Source organism: Antechinus flavipes, chromosome 1 (genome assembly GCF_016432865.1).
Source record: "Antechinus flavipes isolate AdamAnt ecotype Samford, QLD, Australia chromosome 1, AdamAnt_v2, whole genome shotgun sequence".
NCBI lineage: Eukaryota > Metazoa > Chordata > Mammalia > Dasyuromorphia > Dasyuridae > Antechinus > Antechinus flavipes.
In genome coordinates this window covers 209436348-209464277 of record NC_067398.1, presented here as the reverse complement: position 1 = coordinate 209464277, position 27930 = coordinate 209436348, and the positions used below count along the sequence as shown (strand labels likewise).

The 27930-nt window shown below is 34.1% G+C and overlaps 1 protein-coding gene across 2 annotated transcripts in view; it reads right to left on the bottom strand.

Annotated features, from left to right (window-relative positions):
- Positions 1 to 6427: 6427 nt before the first annotated feature.
- SLC24A2 (solute carrier family 24 member 2) overlaps positions 6428 to 27930 on the bottom strand; it is a 283926-nt gene continuing 262423 nt past the window's right edge. For both annotated transcript variants that reach the window (XM_051995444.1, XM_051995455.1), the window contains 3 exons: positions 23854 to 23943; positions 13021 to 13187; positions 6428 to 8666 (listed from right to left, as the gene is read on the bottom strand). In XM_051995444.1, coding sequence (XP_051851404.1) covers positions 8417 to 8666; positions 13021 to 13187; positions 23854 to 23943 — 507 coding nt within the window. In that variant the 3' untranslated portion in view covers positions 6428 to 8416. The remainder of the gene's footprint in view (positions 8667 to 13020; positions 13188 to 23853; positions 23944 to 27930) is intronic.

Here is a 27930-nt window from a genome sequence, read left to right as displayed (position 1 = left end):
TATTTTCTTAGAAATATGCTTTTAATAAGATATCCATAAACAAGGTCCAGAAATGATAGCTAATTCTTATGTACCTTATGTAAAGGTTTGCAAAAATGTATATATATAAAATCTCATTTGATCCTCACAGCAATCTTGCAAGTTAGATGGTATTATTATCCCCCATAAAATGATATATTATTATATATTATATGAGGGATAATCTCTCTTTCCTCCTTTCTCCTACCTCTTTCCTCTTTCCTTCTTCCTGTGGAACTTAATGAGAGAATTTAAGAGCTTTTCTTAAGGCCATTCACCTTGTAAATGTCTGAAGCATTTGAAGGTTTTTTTGCAGGTTCAAACTCTGGCATTCCTACTTCCAAGTCCTATATTTTACCCACTGTTCTGCTTAAACTACAACTAACTAAAGATAGTGATACATTACAAATTTGCCATTTTAAATAAAGGAACTTTTTAGGCTTAAACTATATTAACATATGGACATATTTGTTTATTACTTTAAATTTCCTTGGCAAAAGTTCCATCTAATGTCTCATCTGGCATGGAGGTGAACCCTGGATTCTTGAAGACCATGCCATTTGGAACATAAGATTGACAGTTTCTATATCAAACTGGAAAGGCTTTAAGTATGGGCTGAGTGATGGATCCTATTTCTGTAGTTGGAGGACCAGTTTAGTTAAAATTGGAGAGGTTCATTGCCAAAGCACTGGTTAACAGGTAACAACAACATCATCATCAACAACAACAATAACAACAACAACAACAACAACAATAACAAATAGCAACTATTATTATTTTGGCCACAGTAGCTCAGAAAGAACATCTCTAAGGCATGGAGGGAATATGGTATACATCAGTGGAGAGAAGATACCTACTGATGTAGTCATAGATCTTTTGATATTTTGATAAATGTTTGCTAATTTATTAATTCCTTTGCTCATATACTTATACCTTGCTTGAAATATTGTGGGTTAAATTGCATTTTTTAAATTGAAAAATTTCAAATGCACTAAAAGAGCATGCCATTTAAAGGAACTGGGTTGATGCTTTCTTCGTAAAAATTAAATATGCTTTGGTAAAATGAAGAATCATTTCTGATTTTTTTTGTTTTATAAGTCGATTTTCATATAGAGTTCTCTGAAAATGGGAATGCTTTAATTCTATTGTAGGAAAATAGGATTGCCCTTATACAACAGTTAAAAGTATTCCAAAAAAACCCCAGAAAAGACACATTTTAGTTTACAACAATCACTATGAAACAAGTGACTAATGGATTATTATTTAGTTGAATACCTACATTCAAAACACCTGAATATTTGAATTATTATTATTTTATGGCTTTAATTAAGACAGCTATGTCTCATGGGATAATATAAAGTTCAATATTACAAATAATTAAAAAACCTCAAAGGCATTCATATTCCTCTGATTTTATCTAATAATGGAAGGAATCTGTGACTTATCCAAATTATATTGAATGGGATTGCCTATCCCAAACCCATACAGCAATATGTATGTGTATATATTTTAATATCTTTAGAATTCGAGTGTTGGGAGATTTTGATCTTCTTTCCCTCCCATTCTCTTTTTATTACATTAATAAAAGTAAAGTATCTTGCTTTACATTTATGGATAGTTTTTATTGAAATATCAAAGCAAAGCCTTGTCACAAAATTTTAATTTAAAAAATCATAATAATATGGCATAATGCAAGAACCACTTGCTGCTCCTCTGTTGACCCACGAGCCATTCTCTATTATTTGTTCCCCATCCTCATCAATCAGCCTATGATTCATACCAAACCTTCATCAGTGGCATCAAGCAGACTCTGAAATTATTGCCCTGAAAATTATAGTGCTAGATTAGATGACCTCTGAATTTACTATTGTCTGATCTTTGAGTTGAACTTATGAAAACAACAGATTATATTGAAAAAATGACAAAATTGAATGCTTGCTTTTGAAATGGCAAAGCTGAACTGAAGCATCTCGTAGGGTTCCAAAATGGTTGGTCTTCCTTCTGTCATCCTCTGGTATAAAATTTTGTATTTGTGAAACTGTTAGTCTAGAAAGAACTCAACAAATATTAATTAAATTAATGGAAGTTCTATTTTGTGGACTATGCTTGGGCTTTGCTACCATAGAATCAATAAAGCAAATCAAGAAATGTTTACTAAGTACCTCCTATATTTGCCTCATGACAAGATTATATTAGTATTTTCCCAAACGAATATATCAAATGAAGTCCAATATGTCCCATATTATTTTGAATTTTGCTTTCAATCACTTCAATTCAATTCCATTTAGCTCTCTAAGCAAGGCCCCACTATACTGGGCACTATAATAGTATAGGAATCAAGTGTAATTCTTCTGAAACAATTGATCAATATCAAAGCATGGAGAATTTTGAAAAGTCTATAGGAAAACCATGGGATTGAAAGGTATTGAAAAGAAGAAAAAGATCCAGAAAGAGCCAGGACTAATTAGGCAAAGCAGACAGTTAATGTGCAATATGGGTCATTTAATAATATTTGAACTAAAACATATATTTTAATTTCCTTTTCCACTATTCTACTCTCTAATGCTTATTGCTATTTTATTTTGTGTTAAGTCAAATAGAATGCTTGATAGAGAAAGCTCATTTAGTGGGAATAGAGAGGGTATATAATTTTCAAGCCTTATAAAGGATACATGCTTTCTTTATCCTAGCTCTAGAATCAGGAATAAAGGCTAAAGAAAATGGGATGATTAAACAAGGAGGAAGGGAGATTGAAGAGTGATTTAATGTTGACCTTTAAAAATTCATTTAGAGCAATTATGGAAAATTGTCTCACTATTCTTCATCATTCTTAGGACAAAATATGGACAAACAGACTTGTACTGTAGCATGAAGGATTTGGCTTAGATTTAAGAGTAATTTTTCTGGCCTCAGAATTTGAAGAGGCTGTAGAATCTTCTTGTTGGGAGTCTTTTTTTGAAAAAGCATATGTCTAGCTTGGTTTGACTTGATTTTGGTGTGATTTTGCCCTGAAATTATAGTGATAGACTAGATGACCTCTGAGGTTACTATAATTTGGCCTTTGAGTTGAGCCTATGAAAACAACAGGTTATATCAAAATAGTGCACACATAGCAAGAATGAGATGCCAAACCTTGAGCAGGTGATTTCTCCTGTTCCATGCATGGTTGGCCCTCCTGGGCATTTGCAGGAGAAATTCATGCACACAGGGCATGCAGACTAAATGAAATACTAACTGCTCCCAATATTCAGTGAATATATTTTATTCAGCAATTCATCATTTCCTTTGTGATTTCTGAAAAATAGGATCTCATGCATATGTCAAAGCTCTCTTTGGTGTAGTCATGAGAAGAGCTGGACCTTTAATTTTCTTAGCTGTCCACAGGCCAGAAATAGACTTAGACCATAGAAATTAAAATTCTAACTATTTATGTAGACTTACAACAGTCGTGGCAATTTCTTTGTATCTAAATCTGTTCAATCTAATCAATCTATCCATTAGGCTAATCCATTTTCTACTTCATGCTTTGACAAGAGTAGCCCAGATATCAAGACATACACCTGATGGCTCAGTATTGTTCTCTATGAAAATAGTTCTCTACTCAATTGCTATAACAAAAACTTTTTGTCTCTAAAGTAGCAACATAAATCATATCCTTCCCCTAGAACTCCAATGGAGTGGCTATTAAATAAATTCATCTTGAAATAAGAAATAGCTAAAACTGGATCTTTATGGAATTGAGGCTAGTCATTGTATAGCTATGCTCCTTATGATATATAATGTGGTCATTAAATTCAATAATGAACACAGGACTTGATGGAGATGGTATAAATACACATGCTTGTCTGTAAAAATATTAGCATGCCTACTTATTTTTCTGAAATTTTTGATGATTACTGGCCCTGTTCTGTACAGTTACAATGCCATTAGTGGCAGTGAAATGAAAATTTGAATGTATAGAGAGTATTTTGCAGCTTAGTTGTATTTTACAGTGTCTACGCAGGCTCAGTACAGAGATTCACAGGCAGACAGATGCTTCTACTGATGGGTAGATGGGGGAATAGATTCATGGCTCTCATTTTTTTCTCTATCTAGTTGTCACTTTATTACATTTCTTATTGCAGACTCCATTTCAATTTTGCATGACTCCTTTCCTTATCCAGTTGTGTTCAACACTTAAGAGGATGGGGTGTAAAGCAAGTGAAAATATAAGGGTTTTCTGTCTGAACCAGAGATCAAAAACAAGGGTCCAGGACATCACTCTAGGAAACTCTTCTATACAAATAGTGCTAAGATGAAGGAAAAGTTATGTGAGAGAAGGGAACAAACCAAGGAAATAAGAGGTAAGAGGTTGTCTGGGCTAGGTTCCAATGATGAATTGTAAATGGAAAGAGTCTTGGATGTGGAGTCAGAGATTGGTGGTTCCAGTACCACCTCTATTTATTGCTTCTTACATCTGAGACCTTTGGTGAACTATTTCATGTTCCTGGACCTCAGTTTCCTTATGTGAAAAATGAAGAGATTAAAATTTGGTTTCCAAAATTCCTTCTACTTTTAAATCTATGATCTTGAATGAGAGAAGGTGGTTGAGTTAATTAGTGAGTGGTAATCAAGGGGGATCCAAAATGTGACATTTCTAAGGTGCAGCTAGATGGTACCTTGAAGAAAGCACTGGACTTGGAGTCAAGAAGACCTGAGTTCAAATCAAGTTTCAGACACTTATTAGTTATATGTATATATACACTGGGCATGTGACTTAACTTCTGTGTCAATTTCCTTATCTGCAAAATGTTGACAAAGCACCTTCCTTTTAGGGCTGTTAAGAGGGTTAAATGACATAATATTTATGTTGTTAGAGTGCTATATAAATTCTAGCTATTATTTCTTCTGTAACATTTAGAAGAAAGCTGACATTTATGGGAAAAAACCCAACAAATCAATTATCTAAATAGCAATTTCCTCAATAGATCCAATAAAAAAATCAATTGTGAGGGATTGGTTATAATGACGGATGAAAACAGATAACTCACTATTGCATTTAATACTTCCTGAACTGTGTGGACAGAGGCAATCAAATCCCATCAATGAAGCCTAACAAAATGGGGGTGAAAAAACAAGCAGAGAATGCTTGTCTATAGTTGTATGCCCACAGATAGAATGCACATTTATATAAGAACCCCCAAATATGTGGATATATAGGACAAAGGCAAAATGGATAGACAGTCGGGAAGGGGTAAGGATATTATGAGTTCAAGACTTTTCTGGAACATATACTAGTTTTGTAACCATAGGGAAGTAGCTTAGGTTAGTCTTCAAAACTCTAAATTACAAATAAGATGTTGATGTGTATTAGTAGAGAATGTTTCCCCATGGAAAGTTCTATTTATTAAGTCATATGTCTAGATAATCATCTTTTCCTATTTAGCTGCAAAAGATTTGTTTTGGGAATATATACATATATGTATATATGTATATGTGTGTGTGTATATATATATATATATCTAACATACACACACATGTATCTGTGTGCATGTATGTGCCTTTTTTAGTACAGACTTGTGATTTGGTAGGATCATAGATTTAGAACTGGAAAGAATCTTAAGGGTCATAGGACTGAATTCCCTAATTATACAGATGAGGAAGATGAAGCCAAGGAAAGCTAAGAGAGAAACTTGTCTGGCTCACTTAACCACAAAGCATCTGAGAGTAGATTCAAACTTCAGTTTTCCTCAGTTCTCTTTCCACTAGGTCATCTGGCTGCCTCATTCGTGTAAGGCTGGTATTCCAGTATGTAACCAGTGTAGGTTAGTAACTGTTTTACAATTCACTATCATGGAGAATTGCCAAGGGATGTTCAGAGATTATGTGATTTTTCTCATGGTCATAAAACTAGCATATATTCCAACAAGAAATTGAATCTAGATGTTACTGACTCTAATGCTAGTTCTCTATTTACTTCACCTTGCTAACTCTCATTAGGTGAAAACTATTTATGGGGAATTATGACTCTGGTCTGTAGCCTTGAAAGTATAAATTCCATGGTGCAATTGAAGTCCCAGTTTTTCAAAACCATAGGGCATGTTTTACTATCACACATACACCTTGTAAAGGCATGTGGATAAAGGAAGGTGAGAATGGTAGGATGGTAGAATGGAGACAACATTTGAAAGCAAATGTGGAGGGCCCTGTTTATTTGTCTTGTTTTGTTCTTTGTAATACGAATCTCCATTTAGGAGTGTGATGTGTGTGATGTGTGTGATGTGTGTGTGTGTTTTCTGTGTGTGATGTGTGTGTGTGTGTGTGTGTGTGTGTGTGTGTGTGTATAATAGTTTTATCAAGAGCCATCTGTCAATGAAGGGCTGGATACTCTACAGTTACTATGGAGAACAGATTGATTTGGGATTGGGGACCTCCTCTCTTCTTTCTTATCAATATGTCTTGTATACTGTCTCCCTTTGTGATCATGTGCATGCATTTCCATACCTGCCTATATTAAAATAATTGATGATACCTGTGACATGACATAATGAAGACCAACGGATATGCAATCCCCTAATTGTGTGGTATGACACATACAGCATGATATATATCAACAGAGAGGCTCAGTGGGATGAATAAAGAATTGGGGCATCCTGAATTCAGATTTTTTTATTTGTTTTTTTTATTTGTTGCAATTACAATTCTGAAGAAATGAAACATTTGCTTTTCTTGTTTGCCAATTGTCTTTTTGTAGGGGGTAGTTAGTAAGGGGGGATAGGGTCAGTTTTCCTCTCTGCTCCTATATAGAGATGCAGAATCACACAAAAAATAAATTAGAGATGGAGATACTGAATGAAAAATGATGGATTGCCTATGTGACATTGAGAAAATTCATGTATCAAGAGCCTCACTGCAATCAGCTCTGAAAACAGCATGGAAAAATTGTCATGTGTAGCCCTTAGCAATCTATCTCCCCTACAAGCAGGGTACATGCCAGCAGTATGTTTGAAGATGGTAGAAAATGCACAAACAGTGACATGCATGACCTTTAACCAAATACTGATCTGAAACAAGCCCTACATTTGGCCCAGAACATAGTAACTCAGAGGTCAGAAAGAAACCTCACTGTAGAATGCTTAGCTTCAACACTATTTCCTTAAACATCTCCCTAACTTACATTTTCCTTCTGAACTACATCTCTCTAGTAGGGCTAATGACTTTTCTGGGCACTAAGGTCATCTATTATCACGCTGAAAGAGTTTTTAAAAGAACTATGTGCCCACAGAGATCTTTTCTCAGGATGGTAATTCATTCCATAAAAGTTAATTTTTTTTTTCAAACTAGGTAAGGATCTGATGATACTGGAAAAGTGATACAGGTAACAATCACAGCTCAAATACCTTTTTTTCTTTTCATGATGATAATGATGGCAAGAGCATTAGAATGACAGGGGTATAGTTTATATAGTCTTGCTGTTTTAGGAATAAAGCTAATTGATTTAGCAGTCATATAATCTACTTGCATGCTGGAGTGATAGGAGGAGAACCTTCATTTTCATTCCCCTCTCCAAAATGTCAGTTTGGGTTTTATAGCTAAGTGGCCCGAGGAACCCTGTGGGTTCCAAACTGTCACTACACATGCAGACTGGCTATTCTGGCTTCTCAGTCCAATTTGTAGGAGCATTTAAGGACAACTACAGGGTGGTGCAGTTTTTATGAAATACAATATTGCTCCTCTCCACTAAGTGATTCTAACAATTTCTAAAATCTTTTCCATTTCAAGAGCCTAACTTAGATGTTGGTTCCAGGGAAGAATGTTGCTCAAGGCAATCCTTCCCTTATTCAATCCTAATTTTACTAGATGACACTTTCCAATAAGTCCAGACTGAAAGTTGGTACCCCTCCTCAAATAGGTACTAAACAAATACTAGAGCTATCCCTGAAATGATACATATTTATACGTATATATATTTCTTCTTTCTTCATGTGTGTATAAGCATATATTAATATATGTATGGAAAGAGAGTTGCAATACATAGAAACAGGTGGTTTGTATATGTATATATATATATGTATATATGTATACATATAGCTGACATTATAGCTCATGTTGTTATAGCATCATGTACCTCCGACCAGCGAGGAGTACGGTCTGTCAGTGGCGAGTAGAGAAAAACCACAAAATGACTGCCCTTGTTTCTTCTGTGTGGCTGTGACAGTCAGTGATAGAGGCAGCAGCACATAAGTGAACTTGGAATCCATCCCTCCTTAAGTCAAGGAGATAAGCTTTACAAAAATATAGGGCTATGTGCTAACTGCTTCTTCTTCAGGGGGTTTAGAGGACCCGGGCTGAGAGAGGATAGGGTTTGGGGACCATCCGTTGCTGTCTCAATTATTTATTTAAGAAATGGCTTTTCCAGCTATATGGAAATGGGACACATGATAATTCTGTCCTCCAGGAGGACACTGACTACCAGGAATCCAAAGTACAGGCCAAACATAATGAATCCCAGGATTTTGTTCATCTTCCATTTGCAGAGGGCGATGGAGATGATGACGAAGAGTAGCATGATGAAGAGAAGAACAATGGCACAGAAGAGACCATTGCTGCTGACCGTCACGGGTTTGAATTTGTGAATTGTAGTATACAAGAGCCAGGGCAGTGGGAGTCTGTAAGGAAACAGAAGCAGAGACAAAAAGGTAGGAAAGAGGAGAGGCAAGTAGGGATCGAATATGTTTTAAAAGACACTTAGCAAACATGAAGAACCTCATAAATTTTTCATTGGAAGGGGAAGTCTTTTTTGGAATTGATTTGGAAGTTAGGGAAGGAAATGGCTTTGTTCCTTTTTGATTGGAGGAAAACAAATTTTTTTGGTGAGGGGATCCAAAGGAAAAAAAATCTATAGATGAGCAAGACCTTTAATTTCTGTCACAGCAGAAAGTGATTTATGAATTTCATTTGAGTCTAACCATATATTTTCTAAATTTAAGTTTTGATGTGATTGTAAAAATGCAAAGAGGTGATGTTACAATGAACAATTCTTTATAAATACTAACTTCCAAGTTTGTGACTGGAGTAGGATTTGAGAGAGATGGAAACCTGGTTGAGAAAATACTGGTCTAGTCCCGTCAGAAGCTATTTGAAGTGGGGAATGAAGCCAGTGAATAATAAATTTCTCAACATGGCAGGAGGCTGAGTCAGCATTGCAGTCCGATCTGATAAACTATTTACCATCAAAATGGAAGGAGTTGAGAAGTGAGTGATGGTGAAAGGAGAAAATACTGGAGAGGCATTATGGGATAGTAAAAAGAGTTCTGGACTTGAACTCAGAAGACCTGGTTTTAAATTTTGGCTCCAATGCTTATTAGCTTATAATCATGGGTAAATCATTCACTTTAATGCCCTTGTTTGTAAAAATGAGAGATGCTGATACTTGCACTACTTAGTCCCAATGCTGTAAAGAAAGAATTTGTAGACCTTAATGCATTTTATAAATAAGTTATTGTTATTATTAGTTAAGTAATGTTCTATCTTTAGAGTAGCATCTTTCATCCATTTATCTATCCATCTAAATATTGATTAAACATTTACTCCACATAAATCAATCTGCTTCAGGCACTGCAGGGGAATACAAAGATTGATATAATAGTCACATTTATTATCTGATCATCTGAAGAAATGAATTCAAATCCAGCCTCAGACGCATCCTAGCTCTGTAACTCTGGAGAAGTCACTTAATCTCTGATTGCCTGACAAAATGAACCCACTGGAGAAGGAAATAACAAACCACCTGTATTTTTTCCCCAAGAAAACACAGGGTCATGTAGGGACAGACATGACTGAAATGACTGAACATCAGCTGATGCTGCTATAAAAATATGAACAATTTACTCTGCTGCCTTTTGTTTGGTTTTGCAATATATTTGGCAAATGAAATATCAGGAAATTTAAAATAAAAAAAAGATTTATGCCTATTTATCTCCAAAAGGATTTGAACTATTTCTTGTTGTTACATTCATGCTTCTGACTAGTTAGTTAGGTTGAACTGTATTAGGGTAAGACTTCAGGCTGTCTGTCTTCAACTTGCTTTGTGAAACACAAACATACATACACTTTTGGGACTGTGAAGCAAATATTTCATATTTTTGGTTACAGATAATAGATTCAAAACAAGCTACTAGGCAATGACAAAAATAAATAATGGATGACAAAATATTTTGTGATTGTAGAAAAAAAATCCCTCCCTCCCCCAAATCGTGTTGATTGGGAGTAATACCAAAAAGGCAGGACCTCAGCAAAGGAAAAGTAATTTGACATGTTAATATATATTGGGGTTGCATGGTGGAAAGGTTTAATAGAATTTTGGACCTACAGTTGGAAAGGCCTATATTCAAATCCAGTCTCAGACACTTACTAGTTGTGTGATTTGGGGCAAGTTTCTCAGCCCCATCTCAACATCTCTCAGATTCAGTATCTTCATCTGCAAAATGGGAATATTAGCATCTACTCCACAGTGATCAAATGAGATTTGTCTAAAATAATTTTCAAACCTCAGAGTGCTACATAAATAGTAGTTATCATCATCATCATTGTTGTTATTGATGTTTATATTATATCTGAGACAATGGGATTTAAACATATTGACACGAGCTTTATGCTATTTTGATAGGATAGTCTGGGATGATAATAAGGAAGGAAAGGGGGTTGATAATGGTCTAAGTTTATTCATTCATTCATATTGAACAAACGTATATTATGGGCAAGTTGCTATGCTAGGTGCTGTGGGAGATAAAAAGAAGCTTTAGACATGTTACCAGTTCTCAGTTCATTATAGGATGATTTTTGCTTTGCATATTATATGGTTAGTAAGTGTTAAGTGTTCGAAGCCAAATTTGAACTCTGCTCCTTCTGACTTCAGGACTAGTGCTCTATACAGGGCATCATCTAGCTGCCCCTCATATTGAACATTTAGCCATCAGCTATCCTGGCTTCAGCAAGCAATTGGAATATTCCCATTGATTAAATCACAGATCCATTTGAGTACTAAGAATTAATATGGACTATGATGCATATAATGCAAAGCAAAATAATCATCATTACCAGTTCATCATGGAATGAACATGACTTGTTAAAAATACAAGATAACTAGCATTATGATACATTAAGAGATAAAGGAATAGATAGGAAATGAAAATTGAAGGGAATACAGAATCACAGGATCAGGAATAAGAAGGAAACTTAGAATATAGAACATAGAATATTAGAATTGGAAAAGAACATAGAGTTCATCCTTTTTTTTTTTTTTTTTTGGCGAGACAATTAGGGTTAAGTGACTTGATTAGGGTCACACACCTAGTAAGTGTTAAGTGTCTGAGGCTGGATTTGAACTCAGGTCCTCCTGACCCTACCCTGTCTACGGCCCCATATAGATACCCCCATTCATCATTTTACAAAGGAAGAAACTGGGGCTTAGAATGGTTAAGTCACTTAAGTGACTCAGCCAAGGTCACACATTTAACAGAGCTGGGATTCAATCCCAGGTCCTCTGACTTCAAATTTAATGTTGTTTTCTACCTTCTTTCAATTACATTAAGATAAGAATTGTTGGCTTCTGAGGGAAAAAAAATTGGGTAATCCCTCCAAAACATTGTGATATTGAATAAAATGGCCAAGAGGTAACTTCTTTACTTAGATTTATTTTGGGGGCTATGTTTTTAGAAAGGTAAAGTAGGACGTATAAAATTTTGTGGGAAAATCCCAGGACATTACTGAATCTGATTTTAGGTAGTTGCTGGGATAGCAATTTTGATAGGTAACCAAGGCCATATGTACCTTATTTATATATTTTTTTGCATGCTGTCTCCTCCATTAAATTGTGAGCTCTTTGAAAACAGAGACTTTTACCTTTCTTTGTTACCCCAATGAAGAGAATGATGTCTGCCCCCATAGTAGCTGCTTAATAAAAGCCTATTTACTGATTGACTAGGATCCAGATGTTATTTTCTCAGTAACCACTGAGAACTGGTGAAAAATGCTATGGTTAAGAGTGGAAATAGAAGTGAAACTGCAAAATCAAAAAGGAGATGAATTTAAAAGCTTGCATTATATGCCAAACTATGCCAAGTAAAAAAATGAGTAACAGAAATTAGACCTGTATGTAAACCATTTGTCCCTTTAGAGTACTCCTCACTATGACATAGTACTTTCACACCATTAATGGAATTCTGTGTGGACTCTATTGGAGAAGATATGATAGGAGAAGAGAACCACAAGAAAAATGAAGGAAAATGGACATAATTCCAAGGATTTGGCATTTAAAGAAAAATTAGCACAATTGAAATGATAGCACTTTAATTTCTCATAAGAAAAATTAGATAATACAGTGAATTATTCTTTTCTACCTGGTCCCTTTCTAGAAGATAATTATAATGACAACTACAGATCATGCAAATCTGACATGACCTATAATTTTTTTTTGATTTTTAATAGTCTTGAAATATTTCCATGAGTATATTTACATAAAAGGCTTCAAATCATGCTAATATTCTTTTTTCCTGAGGGTGAATGGATGTTTGTATTGAATTCAGATCTCAGTCTTTTTATTATCCAAATTCCAACTGGTATCAAAGGGAATTTACTCTGCAGTCTGTGAAATGAATACAGTGAAATTGCAAAAATATCTCAGACTTAAGTCTCTGTTGTTCTACAACATACAGCCAATGTAGGAGTTTGTAACTTTTTTTTGAAGAAGTGAAATTTCCTCAACAATTTTCTTAAATGTTCAAACCACATGGGGACTCTAGTACCCTATTTATCTACTTATCTATAATTTTTCTATTTATTTGCTGAAAGCAAAAAATATCAGCTGTGAAGACTCTTTGCTTTTAGCTAACATTCTTAATTTTTGACTAGCTAGTCTTATGTTGGAGATTAAAGTTTTACCTGTGAATCCATCTAAGCAGAAAAAGTCAGAATGAGGTAAAGTTATTCCTTTGTGAATTCAACAGCACAAATTGTACTTACCCCACTGTAATGTCAAAGATATTGCTCCCAACAGAGCTGGACACTGCCATATCCCCAAGTCCCTTCCGAGCCACTATGACACTGGTAATGAGGTCAGGGATAGAAGTCCCAGCAGCCAAGATGGTGAGGCCCATGATTTCTTCACTAATACCAATTGTTTCTCCAACCTTAAATATAATAATAAAAATAGTAATAACAATTTATCTGAATAATGTTTCGGCCAATAGTAGACAGAAAAGGAAGAGCAAGGAAATTGTGCCCTTAGTTCTTTGGTCAGGAACTCAGTAACAAGGAGGAAAGTTTTGTGGAAAGCTTGATCTCCAGTGAATAACTTAATGAGTTATAACTAATAGTTCAAAATCCATCATTTTAGATATATTTCCAGAGAGTAGGAATATCTTTCAAATGATTATAATTATTTGATTATGTCATCATATATATAATCAAATGATTATAATGATTATAAGGGCAATGAAGAGACATGTAGTAGGTTTGTAAAACATTACAAATAAGCAATTATTAAGGAAAAATAGTATGAATGATGTAGTTGAAAAGATATATGAGGAACAATGATGAAAAAGTTATGTGTTGAGAATGATAGATAACTCTGTGTGCTCCATTGATATTCTAGTGATACCAGGAGAAAATGAGGAAAATTATTAAGATATCAGGTAGCGAGAATATGGATAAAAAGCATAAAGGTTGGAAAGAAATGGAAGAGTTGCAATTTGTATCATTTGAGAGAATGCTCTAAAATGAAATATTAAATAACTGGCTCCCTACCTTCCACCTTCTTTGCAAAACATACCCATAACACACTTTATTTATTTATTTATTTATTTATTTATTTTTTTATTTTTTTCATAACACACTTTTAAATGTAATCTATCTTATTGACATTTTCTCCATTCCTTTCTTAAGACAATCAACAACAATGGCAACAATAACAAATCAATAGAATTTATGAATTCTGAGGCATAAATGCTCATATTGAAAAAAATTGTTTTTGGAAAGGCAATTGGGGTTAAATAACTTGCCCAGGGTCATACAGCTAGTAAGTGTTAAGTGTTCGAAGCCAAATTTGAAGTCTGTTCCTTCTGACTTCAGGACCAGTGCTCTATACATTGCGTCATCTAGCTGCCCCTCATATTGAAAATTTAAAAATCAGCAATTCCGGCTTCAGCATACTCTTGGAATACTCCCATTGATTAAATCATAGATCCATTTGAGTACTGAGAATTAATATGGACTGTGATGCATAAAATGCAAAGCAAAATATACATGATTTCATGCACATTCACAACAATTCTGGGGAGTAATCAGTGTGTATCTGTATTGATGCCCATTTTACAGATGAAGACATATATCTTCCCACCAAATTATGAGAACTGAGAATAATTTTAATTAAGGTAGGACTACAAGTGAAATGCAATTGAGTGTCTTAGTATTTATCTTGTGTTTATACCAAGGAATGACGAGAAACTTTCTGGTTCAGGTCTCTTTTTGCTATGATGATAAAAGAGACTGGAATGAGGGGGAAAAAATTCTGGCTCAGACTTTTAGCCACCCCTAAGGAACAAAGAAGACATCTCTCCATTCCTTTTCTTTGAACTTCTAGACATTGCTCTTGGAAGCATAAAGGTCACAACATCTGTAGAATCAAGGCTGGGAAAGAAGCCAAAGCTTCTATGTGGACCATCTGGCAGGTAGCCTTATCTTTTGCCTTCTGTTACTTGTTTCCAGACATGTATACTCTTATCTTTCCCTCCTGCTCACTGTAAAATTCCATTTTTCTATGCTGTTTAAATATTCACATTCTATATAAGGTTGCTGAAGCTGATGCTTTAGATTTTATAACTTTTTTCCCCCACAGATAAGTCTGTCCTCTGAACAGAATAAAATTCTGCAGATAGCTCTCTCTGCGTCATTGATTTGGTGATTGACAGCAGCATCTAATCAATGGACCCTTGAATAATTTTTATCTCAAAGGAGTCAATAAGCTTTGGAAATGTGCACATAAGCTCTTTGCCACCTAGATGTGCTGGTGGTGAGCAAGAAAGATGATTCGAGTTGTATCTGAAAGAAACTTTAGAGCTCATTTACACCACTTTGTAGGTTTGTATTTTTTTTTAACAGAGAAGTAAACTGAGGCCCAGAAAGTTTGAGTGACCTGAGCAGAAATAGTAAGATTTTGAACCTTGTCCTTTGATTCTAAACCAATGCTTTCCCCTCTATACCATGAAAAACCTATGAGATTATGTCTAAAATTATGGGGTTTGAGTTATAACTCACTAGGTGGATCTATATTGTCCTTTTCAAATGGATTTGCCCCAGTTTACATAGTTAGTAGATGGCTGATCTAGGATTCAAACTCATTGAGGCCAAAGCATCACTCCTTGAAAGTAGGAATTTAAAAAAATTTTCTTTGTATTCCCAGTGCTTAGCTCAGTGCCTGGAACATGGTAGGTGCTTAATCAATACTTGTTGACAAGTCGACAAGCAGAGCATTTCATGTGGTAAGCCATTTGAAAAGAATGATCTTTTTTAGCTACGTAGGGGTTTTTTTGGGAGTAGGGAATTTCCAACTAAGGCAACTCCTTCTATTCATGCACTTTTGAAAAAATAGCATTAAATGAGTTTTCTAGAGCCTTCAGGTTTTATGATCTGTTCATGGTCATACTGTTAGTATGTGACAAAAGCGGGATTTGAACCCAGTCCTTCTTGATTTTGAGATAGCTCTCTCTATTGTCATAGTGCTTCCATTTCAGACCAATAAATTAGGAAAATTCAAATGTTTTAAAATTTTTAAGCAAAAAAAAGTGTTATTGAGATTAATATAATGTATCTTCCAGTATTCCATAAGAGAATACAATTGCAGTATCTCAGAACTGGAAGTGAACTCAGAGGTGGTCTCTTCTAAATTCTGGACAAGAATTCCCTATATTATCCCCTGCGGTCATTAAAAACTTCAGATAAAAGGGGAAATAGGCCACCTCCTGACACAACCCATTTTGGTTTTGGATAGCTCATGCTCCAGTGTTCTTTATAGAAAATCTAAATTTGTCTCTTTGAATAAAAATATAATTCCAGTCTTTTAGTAACATTAAGAAATGTTACTAAATGCTATGATCTCAACTGCAAAAGCTGAAGGGTATACCTCAAACACTGCTAATTTCTTTGAAAATTTTCTTATAAAGCAGTCTTCTATGAATTTATCTTATCTTTTCTTGTATTTTCAGATAATTTTTTTTTTTTGCAATTCATCTGGAAATTTTTTAGAATTGAAATATTTTTTTCCTCAATTACATGTAAAGATAATTTAAAACATTTATTTAAAAAATTTGAGTTCCAAATTTTCTCTCTCCTTCATCTTTTCTTTCTCTAAGAAAGTAGGTAACTTGATGTAGGTTATGCATGTTCAATCATGCAAAACATTTACCATATTAGTCCTACGGTGAAAGAAAATACAAACCCAAAGGAAAAAATATGAAAAATAAAGAAAGTGAAAAATAGTATGTTTTAATCTTCATTCATATTTCATTAGTCCTTTCTCTAGAGGTCAATCACATTTTTCATCATGAGTTCTTTGGAACTGCCTTGGATCATTATATTGGTAAATCATCCACCACTGATCATTGTACAATATTACTATTACTCTATAGAATATTTTCTTAACTCTGCTCACTTTACTTTGTATCAGTTCATCTAAGTCTTTTCAGGTTTTTTTTTGAATTTTCATATAACTTCAGGTTATATTCATAAATATTTCACCTTTCCCTCTCTAGACTACTGAACTTCCTCTACTCTATCTCATCTTTTCATCTTGAAGTTTCATTCCAGTTATAGAATTCTTATTCTGTCCTTTCAGTGAATGGTTCTATTTAGAACTTCCACTTAAGGAGGGTGCTCCAAGATGTTGCACATTGACTAGCTTGAACCTGAAAATCACATCCTTTAGGCTAACAACATATAAGGGAGCAGATATATATACTTCTAGCCTAGTATCTCCTAGAGGAGAACAGAGTGGGAACCTTCCTGCTTTTCTTCCTATAAGGGATTAAAATCTTCCTCTTAGAAGAGTGGGTAGAGAAGAAACTAAAGATATCTATTTTGCCTTTCTTTGAACCACACAATGATATTCCTATGGCAAGGAACATGGGACAGGCTTTGCTATAAAATAACAGATTTGTTTTAGTCATGATCAGTGATGATTTTAGTTGCTTTCCTTTAGGCCTTTTTCATCTACATTATATTTTTTTGAGGCATAGTGATTATCACTGCATGCAATACTTCAGGAGAAGAGGATAATTTAAAACTCACATTTTCAAGGTGCTTTACAAAACTCTTTCTTCACAACTACCACATTAGGTAAGTAGATAAATAAAGATTTTAATAGAAGGATAAAATAATATTTTTGTATTTCAGCATCTTATTTGATGACTAGCAGTATTTCCTGGGCTGTTTTTGACTGAAGTAGCACATTAACCCAATATTATCAAGAAACAGTTTATAATAATTCATTGATCCATTTCATGAGCCATATCTAATAGCTTAGAACCATCATTAAGACATGCTTTGGATGGTTAATATTTATTTGCATTCCTTTAACTTCTGGCATTAAAATAAATATGCCATTTTCCCCTGGCATTCCTATAATCTTGTATAAAAAAATCATGTTCATTGTCTATTTAGAATGCGATTACATTAACAAACTTGGTACTTTTCCTAAGCATTCGCTTTTATAGAAACACTTATGAAACTTTTATCAGATTTCTTAATCCAGGGAATTATCCATTTATTTTTACCTTTTGATTTGTATTTCTGAAATTCAAGGACTATATTTTACACTTTTTGTATCTCTTCTTGCATTTCACACAGTTTCTTTAATAAAAAAACGGAGCTCAATAGATGGTTGTTGAATGAATAAATTAGATAAATTTTGGACAAGTCAAAGTTTTAGATTTTGATTGGATCAAACCAGTGCTTTGAGAAAACTGATGAAGAAAAGAGGAATTGTAGACTGGTAGGCATAGGAAGTACCTTAGTGATAATTTAGAATAGCTTCCTCCCCATTTCACAGATGGAGAAATTGAGACTTGAACAGTCAATATGTTATTATTTAATTATTAATAAATATCATGCATTTATGTAGTCCCTTAAGATTTAAAATGACATATGCAGACATATGATTCTAACAGCAATCTTGTGAAATAAGATTTTGTGTGTGTGTGTGTGTGTGTGTGTGTAATCGCTAATATATGTAAAGTAATCTAAGACTTAGAGGGGATAAAATAAGTTTTCCCAAGATCATACAAAATTTCAGATCTGGAAGGGATTTTAGTGGACATCTAGTCCATCATTTGGCACTTGAAAAACTTCTAATGAAAGGGGTAAGGAACATATTACTTGGTTAATTTTACTTTTGGATAGCTACTTCTCAGGAAATTTTCTTTTATAGTAAGACTCAATTTGTATTTTTGTAACTTTCACCCCTTAACCTTATTTCTTCCCTAAGGTTAAACAAAAAAATTATTCTTCCTTAAGACACTCCTTCAAATACTTGAAGACAGCTTTCATATCTACCCAGAATATCCTCTTTAATGGTGGAACCAGAAAGCAGTTCTGATTACTAAATCATGCTGCTTCTCCTTGTTTGGATCAATGATCAACAATAAAAGAAGCAATGTCAAAAAATGCTATATCACAATGGGGAAGAGGGGAATGAGATGGCAACAAGGCATAAAACTTTCCTGGTTTTTAGAATTAATTTCCCCCCACTTATATAAGTGGCAATTTTTGCCAGAGATTTTCATTCCTCATAAAAATTAATAATTTAACAAGAGGAAATTAAATACTAAATGAAATTTTAGAATGGAAGCCAAACAAATATGTAAAGAATTCTAACAAGAAGAATACTTTCCTCAGTTAAACGACTTTTAAGGAATTAAATTATTCAAATTACTTGTATTTTGGTAAAATCAGGGCTGGTAAAACTCTCATTAAACCATCTGGTTCATCCATTAACATTTTAGAACTGTAGAATTTTTTTTTTTGGTTGTATGTGGAGGGGTAGGGATGGAGGGAAATGTAAAGAGATTGTTTTCATGTATCATTTGAAGTAGAAACTTTTGTTTACAAAAATTCATTTCTTAGTTTTTTCACAATCATTAAGGCAAGGGAAAAAGATTTCTTCAATCTGATCATTGTGGAGAGCAGAGAAGAGAAAGGAAGAGGTGGAAAAATTTTGGAGTTGGTTTAAAATATAACTGAGGTTTTGGAGGTAGCCATGTGGAAAATTCCAGGGACATACTTCTAAAAGATGTCACTCTGCATTTCATTACCATGTGGATAGGAATAACCTCTATGCATTTGTTATGTAGCCAGAACACTTTGAATCTTCAAAATTATGAGATTAGAGCAGTCATGCTCTTCTTTTCCTTGATGTTCAGAAAGGTGAAGGTCCAAGTTAATCCACAATTTGGGCACTGGATTAGTGGATGGGAGAAATTAATTTCTTTCCTTTTTCTCATAACTCTAAGAAGCAGGGATTTTGTTTTATTTTGTTTCATTTGTTCTTTTCATCTCTTGGAACATGTAGTTCCTAGAATCCCCAAGATACCCACATTTGAGCCATGACAACTTTAGAGACAGGATACCAGGCTGGATGTATAGTTAGCCACTTCAGCAGGGAAGCCTGAAGAAGCCAGGGTGCCCTGTGACTGGAATCTAAGGGGACTTTGGACTTAGCACTTGGTGAGAGTGTATTAAACTATGAAGCTAATCCTTTTCCCTTCCCCAAAGTGTCTGTAAATATTGGGGATAGGAATGTTTATATATGCTTTCTTTTGTTATTATACATTTGAAGTAAATCTGACTATTACATGGTAAAATGGAATTGGAGTGCTTGGATAACTACAATTGGGGAAATACCATCAGCTCAGGCTATTGCCAATGGCAAGGAGTATGAACATCTCCCAAACATCTTAAAAGCAGAATAGAATCCTGGGGGTGGAATGAAGTATAACATATCTGATCTTCAGACAGTGGCAAGGTAGAGCTAAGGGAGAGTAGGGGGTGAGAGGTGAGGAAGAAGAGTACCTACTGTCAAATTACTAAATACCTAACTGGTTTCTGTGATGGATTACAATAAAAATAAAACACACCTAAGTTTTCTTTGAGTCTATCACAAAAATATGACAGGCATTGTACTCATTTTGGAAAGGGGTAGGCTGAAAAACATCCTTCAAAGTGAATAATTTTTGCAAGATATTTGTAAGAAATGTCTTCATGGGATTCTGGAAGTAATGGATGTTATAAGAGATCATTTCTTTGGAAGAGCAATGATGTTTGCCAATATTGAGAAAAATAAGATGGTTAAAGTGAAGTACAAGTAGTAGTCAGAAACCTATTAGTAGTATTCAAAAATTGCTTTTTAAAAATCCTCTTGTTGGAGGGCTGGGATCATCATACTTAATACTCAGTAGATTTTCTGCAGTGCATTAATGTTATATTTTTCTTTAGCTTTTGAATTTTCATTAAATCTCATTTGGTCTGTTTTGAAATTTTAAAGACCTTGCCTTGAGATTTATGTTACAAACCACACGTGCATTTTAACATCTTCCATCTTTAAATACAAAAATCAAAGAAAATTCTTGGATTTGTTTTTCCTCCTCTGAAGTATCTTGCAATCTTTCAATGCTTTCAAAATTGTACCACTTTCAACATGGATTTCTTTTGTGTTTGGTCTAGTTCCGCTTCTCATCTTCATTTTCTTAAGAGCCTTTTAGACAGTTCCATGTAACACATTGAATACTGAGGACTGAGAGGTCAAATGGGGTAGTTCCTCTATCATTGATGATAAGAATACATGATTATAGTTCCATTTTGTTTCTATTTGTCATCGTTTTGCTTTAATCTATAAGTACTCTTAGTATGATTTGGCTTAATAAAGTAACAAGTTTTCTGAAGATTCCTTTTCTCTTCTATTGCTCTCCACTATTCTGTGAAGGGAACATTGCTTTCAGTTCCCAATAAGTCATCACCCTTCTCTGTAATGTTTAGACAATAAGGTTGTACTAAACCAGGGTGAGCCTTGACTGTCTTCTTGTCAAGAATTTCAAATTGTGGGTTGAGGACTTTTATGGGTTCTTTTGTAATGACTCATTGATATAACTTAGATTTTTGTTTTATGATACTATTATTTTTGGAATTTCTTTTTAAAAAATTATATATGTATATGTATTAGTTGCCAATATTCATTTTTGTAAGATTTTGAGATCCAAATTTTTCTCTCTCCCTTTTAACATCTTCCTCCCCAAGACAGCAAGTAGTCTGATATAGATGAAATATATAATCTTTTAAAATATACTTATATATTTGTCATGTTGTGCAAAAAATAATCAGACCAAACAGGGAAAAAAACATGAGAAAAAAATAAACAAGGTGAAAATATTATGCTTCTATCCATTAATATTCAATTTCCATAGTTCTCTTTCTGGGTGCAAATGGCATTTTCCATCCCAAGTCTATTGGAATTTCAATTAGACTTTTATAATAAATGGTGAAAATCAGTGTCAATGTTTTTAGCTTTATCCATTTCCTGATATTTGAGGTCATTTTTTAAAGAAATAGGATAGTTTAGAGAGGCTACAATTACAAGAGTATCTTATTTTTATCCCTTCTAATTTGGCAAAATATCTATATCAATGTAGTAATATTTTTGGTAAGCATATACATATATGCATATATGTGCATGTGTTTCTGTGCATACACACGTGTCAAAGGTGTTTCTTACTATTGTGGGAGAAATCTACTCATACTCCAAGTAGAAAAGGAATTCTCTGCAGATGTTTAGGCCTATGATATGTGTTTGTCAATATATAACATTATGGATACTACAAGGCTTTGTCAGTGAGATTGTTGTTGTCATGTTGTTGTTGAGTTTAATTAATCATATCCAATTCTTCATGATCTGGTTTGGGATTTTCTTAGTCCAGATACTGGAGTGGTTTGCCATTTTCTCCTCAAGTTCATTTTATAGATGAGCAAACTGAGACAAACCAGCTGATGTAATTTTCCTAGAGTCACACAGTTAGTAAGTACCTGAAGTCATATTCGAATGACATTTTATAATCACTCAGAAATGATTCAGTAAAAGCACTATGGATGAAAAATCTCATTGCCTAAACTGATACATAAGTGACAGGCAGTTTTGTGAGCTGATTTATCATAATCTTATATTGGTACTACAGAGGATCTTATAATGAGAAAAAGGGATAACATGTATATCTGAGTATAGCACTAGGGTTTATGGAATGCTAGAATATCCAAGGAAAGTTCATAGCATGCCATCTAGATTCTCTCTGGATTTATTGAGAGGACATGGCCAAGAATAGCATGGCCAAGAACAGTAAGAACCAAGATGAGGTGTGGATGGATCACTTACATTGATGGAATCCTACAGCCAATCAGAAAAAAATACTAAATTGTATAGGCAATCAGACAATAAGTTCCTAATTAGGTGATAGAAGGATAAATGCTAGACATCAGAAAAAGTTTAGCATTCTTTGGGAAGACTTCATGAAGGAGGGGAATCACAGAGTGAGAGAAGTAGAGATTAGCATGCTCTTTATTGCAAATTAAACAATAATTTGTTTGTTTTAAAACATTTACAAAACAGTTTCTTATTAAAATAAAAACTGAACTGGAGGAAAAGTTCAGAATAAGAGATGCCTCATAATCTTAAATGAATAAAACTCAATTCCATTTTCAGGTTGAGAATCTATCTGAAGGTTGGAGTTCTATCTCAAAATAATCTTCCAAAGTCTCATTAACAAGCAGGAATAAGGTATGAAGAGACTTGGCTTTTGTAGCATTAGTTAACTGTGTGGCATTAGCTGAATTATTTTTCCTTTCTGGGTCTTAATTTCCTCTTCTGTTGAATGAGGATATTGAGTTATATGACCTCTAGGTTCCCTTCCATTGCTAATAGTCTATATTGTTCTAGGTACAGCTTTCCCCCCTTTTGTTTTAAGTCAAGATTTATATCTGAGTTATCTTTGGAAATTCCATAGGCATCAGCTCCAATCCTTCACAGCCTGCCTCTAGCTTTTTCTCAGATTTACTCACAGCTTCTGTCTCTGGTTTTTAAAAAAGTCTTTCCTCTGTTAATAGTCAAGTGCTATATAAACTGGAGTTATTAATATAATTATCATCTCTCACAAATTTCCCTGTGATATTGAACAGCAGTGACCTCCTTTCATTTATCACAGATTCCAGTTAACATAACACATAACAGAGTATTCTATAATATGTGTTTCTTTCACACAATTAAATGTACCTAATTCTAGACCTTGGGTTCTTAACCTGAGTCCACAAAAGCTCCATGGATAGATTTCTGGGTATCTATGAACTTAGATGAGAAAATTATATTTATTTTTATTACTCTCTAACTGAAATGTTCCTAACCTATTTTAGTGTCATAGACCCCTTGGCTGTTTGGAAGCCTAAGACCTCTTCAGAACAATGTTTTTAAAAGCCTAAAATAAATTATCTAGGATTACAAAGGAAACCAATTACATTGAAATATGGTTATCAAAATATATTTTAAAAACAAGTCATGGAATCTTGGTCAAGAGAAAATTTGAAATTTTCTTCTATTATAAATATGGCCAATATACCTTATTTCCATTAAATGGAAAATTCAATAGTCTAGGCAAATATAAGGAAGAATATGTAGCTTGTGCTTTTCCATATGCATGAGGACAACCTCAGCATTCTAGACCCAAAAAATAGGAAATGGGTAAAATTATAGGTAATCAAAGGGGGTCTTACCTGATGTGCCCACCAGACCATCAAGTAAGAGAAAACGGCTATCCAGGTGATGGCTCCAAAGAATGTGATGGGAAAAAACTTCCTTGAGGCCTGAAAGAGGAAAAAAGGTAAAAGAAGGAAACTTTAAGTGAGTTGAAAATCTGAGGTTGAAGTATAGCTGAATTCCAAGAATCCTGAGGGAATAACTAAATAGCAGAGGAAAAGAGCAAGAAAATATGCATTCTTACAATTTTTTCTCAATGAACAAAAATCTAATTTTTTTCTCTTTTCTCTTCCTTCCCCCAAATGGGGGAAAAATAAAGTCCTAGTAAAAATATGCATAGTTAAGTAAAATAAATTTTGGAATTGGCTTTGTCCAAAAGATATATGTTTCAATCTACACTCTGAGGCCACTATCTGTTGTCAGAAGGAGGGTAGCATGTTTCATCATGGTACCTCAACATGCGGTTGGTTGTTAGGAAAGGTAACTTTTTAAAAAAAGATTGGTACACATAGGAAAGTTCCATTAAATGGGAAGAAAAGCTATGCCAGGATAACTGGCTTATTTCTAATGGCAGCTGTTTTGTGTGATCATGAACACATGACCACAACTAGGCTTATCTATATTAGAAAAAAATTGTGCAGATTATTATTAATTTTAATAATATATTTATGTTACATTTTACAGTTTGCAAAGAATTTTTCTTAAATCAATCCTAGGCAGTGTAAGTATTATTTTCCCCATTTTGTAGATGAGGAAACAGAAATTAACTGATTTGTCCAAAGGTGCACATTAATATATGCTGAAATTGGGACTGGTATCCTGATTCCAATTACCCTACTCTTTCCTATCCTACTGTACCATATTGCTTACCCGAAATCATATTCGTTTTCATTGAGGCATTAGAATTTATATGTCACAATAGGAAATGGAGTAACTCTGGAAAGAAAATACCATATTGAACCACCATATCTATTTCTATGATTTTTATAACCCAACATGGGGTTATAAGTGTGTGTCTTTTAATCAAAGACATATCTTTTCTTTTCTTTTTTTTTTTTAATGTAAATAGTATTTTATTTTTTCTAATTATATGTAAAGACATTTTTCAACATTCATTTTTTATAGGATTTTGAGTTCCAAATTTTTCTCCCTTCCTCACTTCTTTTCTCTTTCCTAAAATGGCAAGTAATCTGATATAGATTATACATATGCAATTAAAGATATCTTTTCTAGTTAAAAGCTGATTAACATATGTATCAGACACAAATAGAACATTTCCCATTAATTTATACTAACAATATCAGTGGTCTTTGACATGAACAGTGAACAAACTAGGGATATATAAGATTATCTGGTGGTGAATGAAGAAAATGTTAGAAATTAGAGAACAACTATTCATTGAGCTTGAAGTTAATTCTTTTCCCTTGCCTGAGTCCAAGGCAGGTTGTGGTAGATGATTAATTACATTTGAATTTGCCTGATAAGCAGGCAATGAAATAGGTAGTCATTTTCTAACCAATTGTCATATGTTGCTGTCCTCTCTCCATTCCCTACAACAGAAGTAGTGAACACTTTATACATCCCTTGACCCACTCTGAACCACCAGAATTCCCAGAATTCTATAGCAGGAATGGACAAACCCTGTTTTTTTTTTTTTTTTTTTTTTTTTAAAGGTGGGATGGATATGCCGGGAGGTCCTTGTGCATCTGTTTCCCCCCTTTGGAAATCAAGGGAATATAATGCTTATAATGTGATATATTATAGGTGGGGATAATTTCTCTTTAAGAAGGTTAGGAAAGTGTCTTTTGGATTTTGTCCATTTGTGGGAATAGAGATATAAAAAGCCCAGCCTGTGGGAAATTGTTATTCTTGAAGTTCTGAGGTATTATCACTGTCCTACAGGCAGTCTTTCTGACCAGTGATTACTGACCCGGATTACTGACCTTAATTCCCACCAGGCTCCTCTTTCCCTCCCTTTCTCACCCAAAATGAGAACAGGGATGTTTGAGCAGGTTCTGGAGGAGCTCCAACAAATAGGATCTGAGAGGAGCAGACTCAACAGTGCCCATGGGGGATCCAGCATTAAGTAGCTGCAGGAGCCACTAGCAAGAGATAGAGGCAGCTGTTGCTGTGAGTGGGTTTAGGGCTCAAGTAGCCAAGCCTAGAATTCTCTCTGATCTTCTGGTCTACTCCCAAGCCACTAGATACCCTCCTACTGCCATGAAACTAGGATTTCCCCAGGGATCTGACCAGCTGCCTTTCTACTTTACTCCTTTGTCCTACTTGGAATGGTTACCCTTAAGTCCTGGCATCTGACTTCCAGAAACAAATCCCTCTCCTCTACAATGAATAACAATAGCTAATATTTACATAGTATTTATTATGTGCCAGTCACTGTGCTAAGCACTTTACAATTATTACCTTATTTGATTTTCACAACAATTCTGGAAGGTAGGTGTTATTATTACGATTTCTATTTTACAGATGAGGAAACTGAGGAAAAAGGGATAAAGTGACATGCCCATAACTATGTTTTTACATAGTTATTAAACATTGATCTTTTGACTCTGGACCTAGCTTTCTATCCATTTCATCACCTAGTAGCTCCTCCCTGCCAATCAGGGAAGATGGAAATTTATTCACTAAATTTCAATGAAAATCTGTGCAGGATTAATGGATGGGGCTGCAAAATGAATGTAGCCAATATTTTCCATTTGGATATCTGTGAATTAGGCAACTAAGTAGAAGAGTGGTTAGATTTGTGGGCCTGGAGTCAGGAAGACCTGAGTTCAAATGTGGCCTCAGACCCTTACAAGTTGTGTGACTCTGGGCAAGTGCCTTAATCTTATTTGCTTCAGGCTCCTCATCTATAAAATGAACTAGAGAAGGAAATGGCAAACCACTCCAGTATCATTACCAAGAAAACCTCAAAAAAAAAAAAAAAAAAAGGGATCATGAAGTGGCAGACATGACTGAGAACAACTAAACAACAACAACAATATTTACAAAGATTTTTTTCATCAAAAAGTATTCAACCAAGATTTTTAAATTAATGAAATATTTTATGAATGAAACCACATTACTTTTTAAGTGAGAAAAACAGGTTTGGGGCATTATTAAATAAAATAGATCTAATTATATAATTTTAAAATCAACGAATATAGCTTACTTAAGACATACTTAAATATTTTATTTATGGGATACAAGATCAAAAAAATTAAAGTTCTACATTATAGTGGGATTTTGTTGGTACCCCTTGTTGAAAAAAATTGAGACCAATTTCTGAGACTTCTCAGAATATGAAATTCTGACAGAACAGTCCTCCTATATTATCACTAAGTAGAATGTAAGGTAATATACTTTGAGGAAAAAATTCATTTCTTTCTTTCTTTCTTTTTTTTTTTTTTTTTTTTTTGGTCTAGAGAAATAAGCCTTTGGATGAAAGTTGGCAGACGACAATCGGCAGAGATGACCTTGGGAAGTCATTTAGAAAATTTATGATTTTTTTTTAAAAGAGAGACATATTAAGAATACAAGAAGCTGAAATTTTTTTTAAATTGATTTTGAGTCTTCAATAGAGCTTTAGCATCAACTACAGGGGTCTGTTAAGTTTTACAATAATCCTTTCCTTAGTTATGGTTGCTTTTCTCATCTTTTATTGGCAAAATGGTCCCAGAGAGGTAAATTGATTTGCCTAAATTCACATAGTTGGATCTACTGACTTTATGGTAATTCAAGCTTGGGACATTCATTCATATGGATTTTACCATAATAGATCATATGAGTCACTTATGCAAGTCTCCTCCTTTCCTCATGGAAATTTCCTTTGCTTTTTTTATCCCATTGTTTTCCCATATAAATATGGCTGTCATTTTATCTAATTTTATGAAACGGTTCTTGGTATTTTAATTGATCTTTAAGCCTAGATTCCAAAGCTGTTTCATGAAGTCAGAGATTTGGGGCTAAAATGGAACTTGTAGTTATGGTTCAGATATATTCCATTCTTTGTGACCATTGCACACCAACATTGTCCATGAGGTTTTCTTTTTCTTTTTCTTTTTCTTTTTTCTTTTTTATTATACCTTTTTATTTAC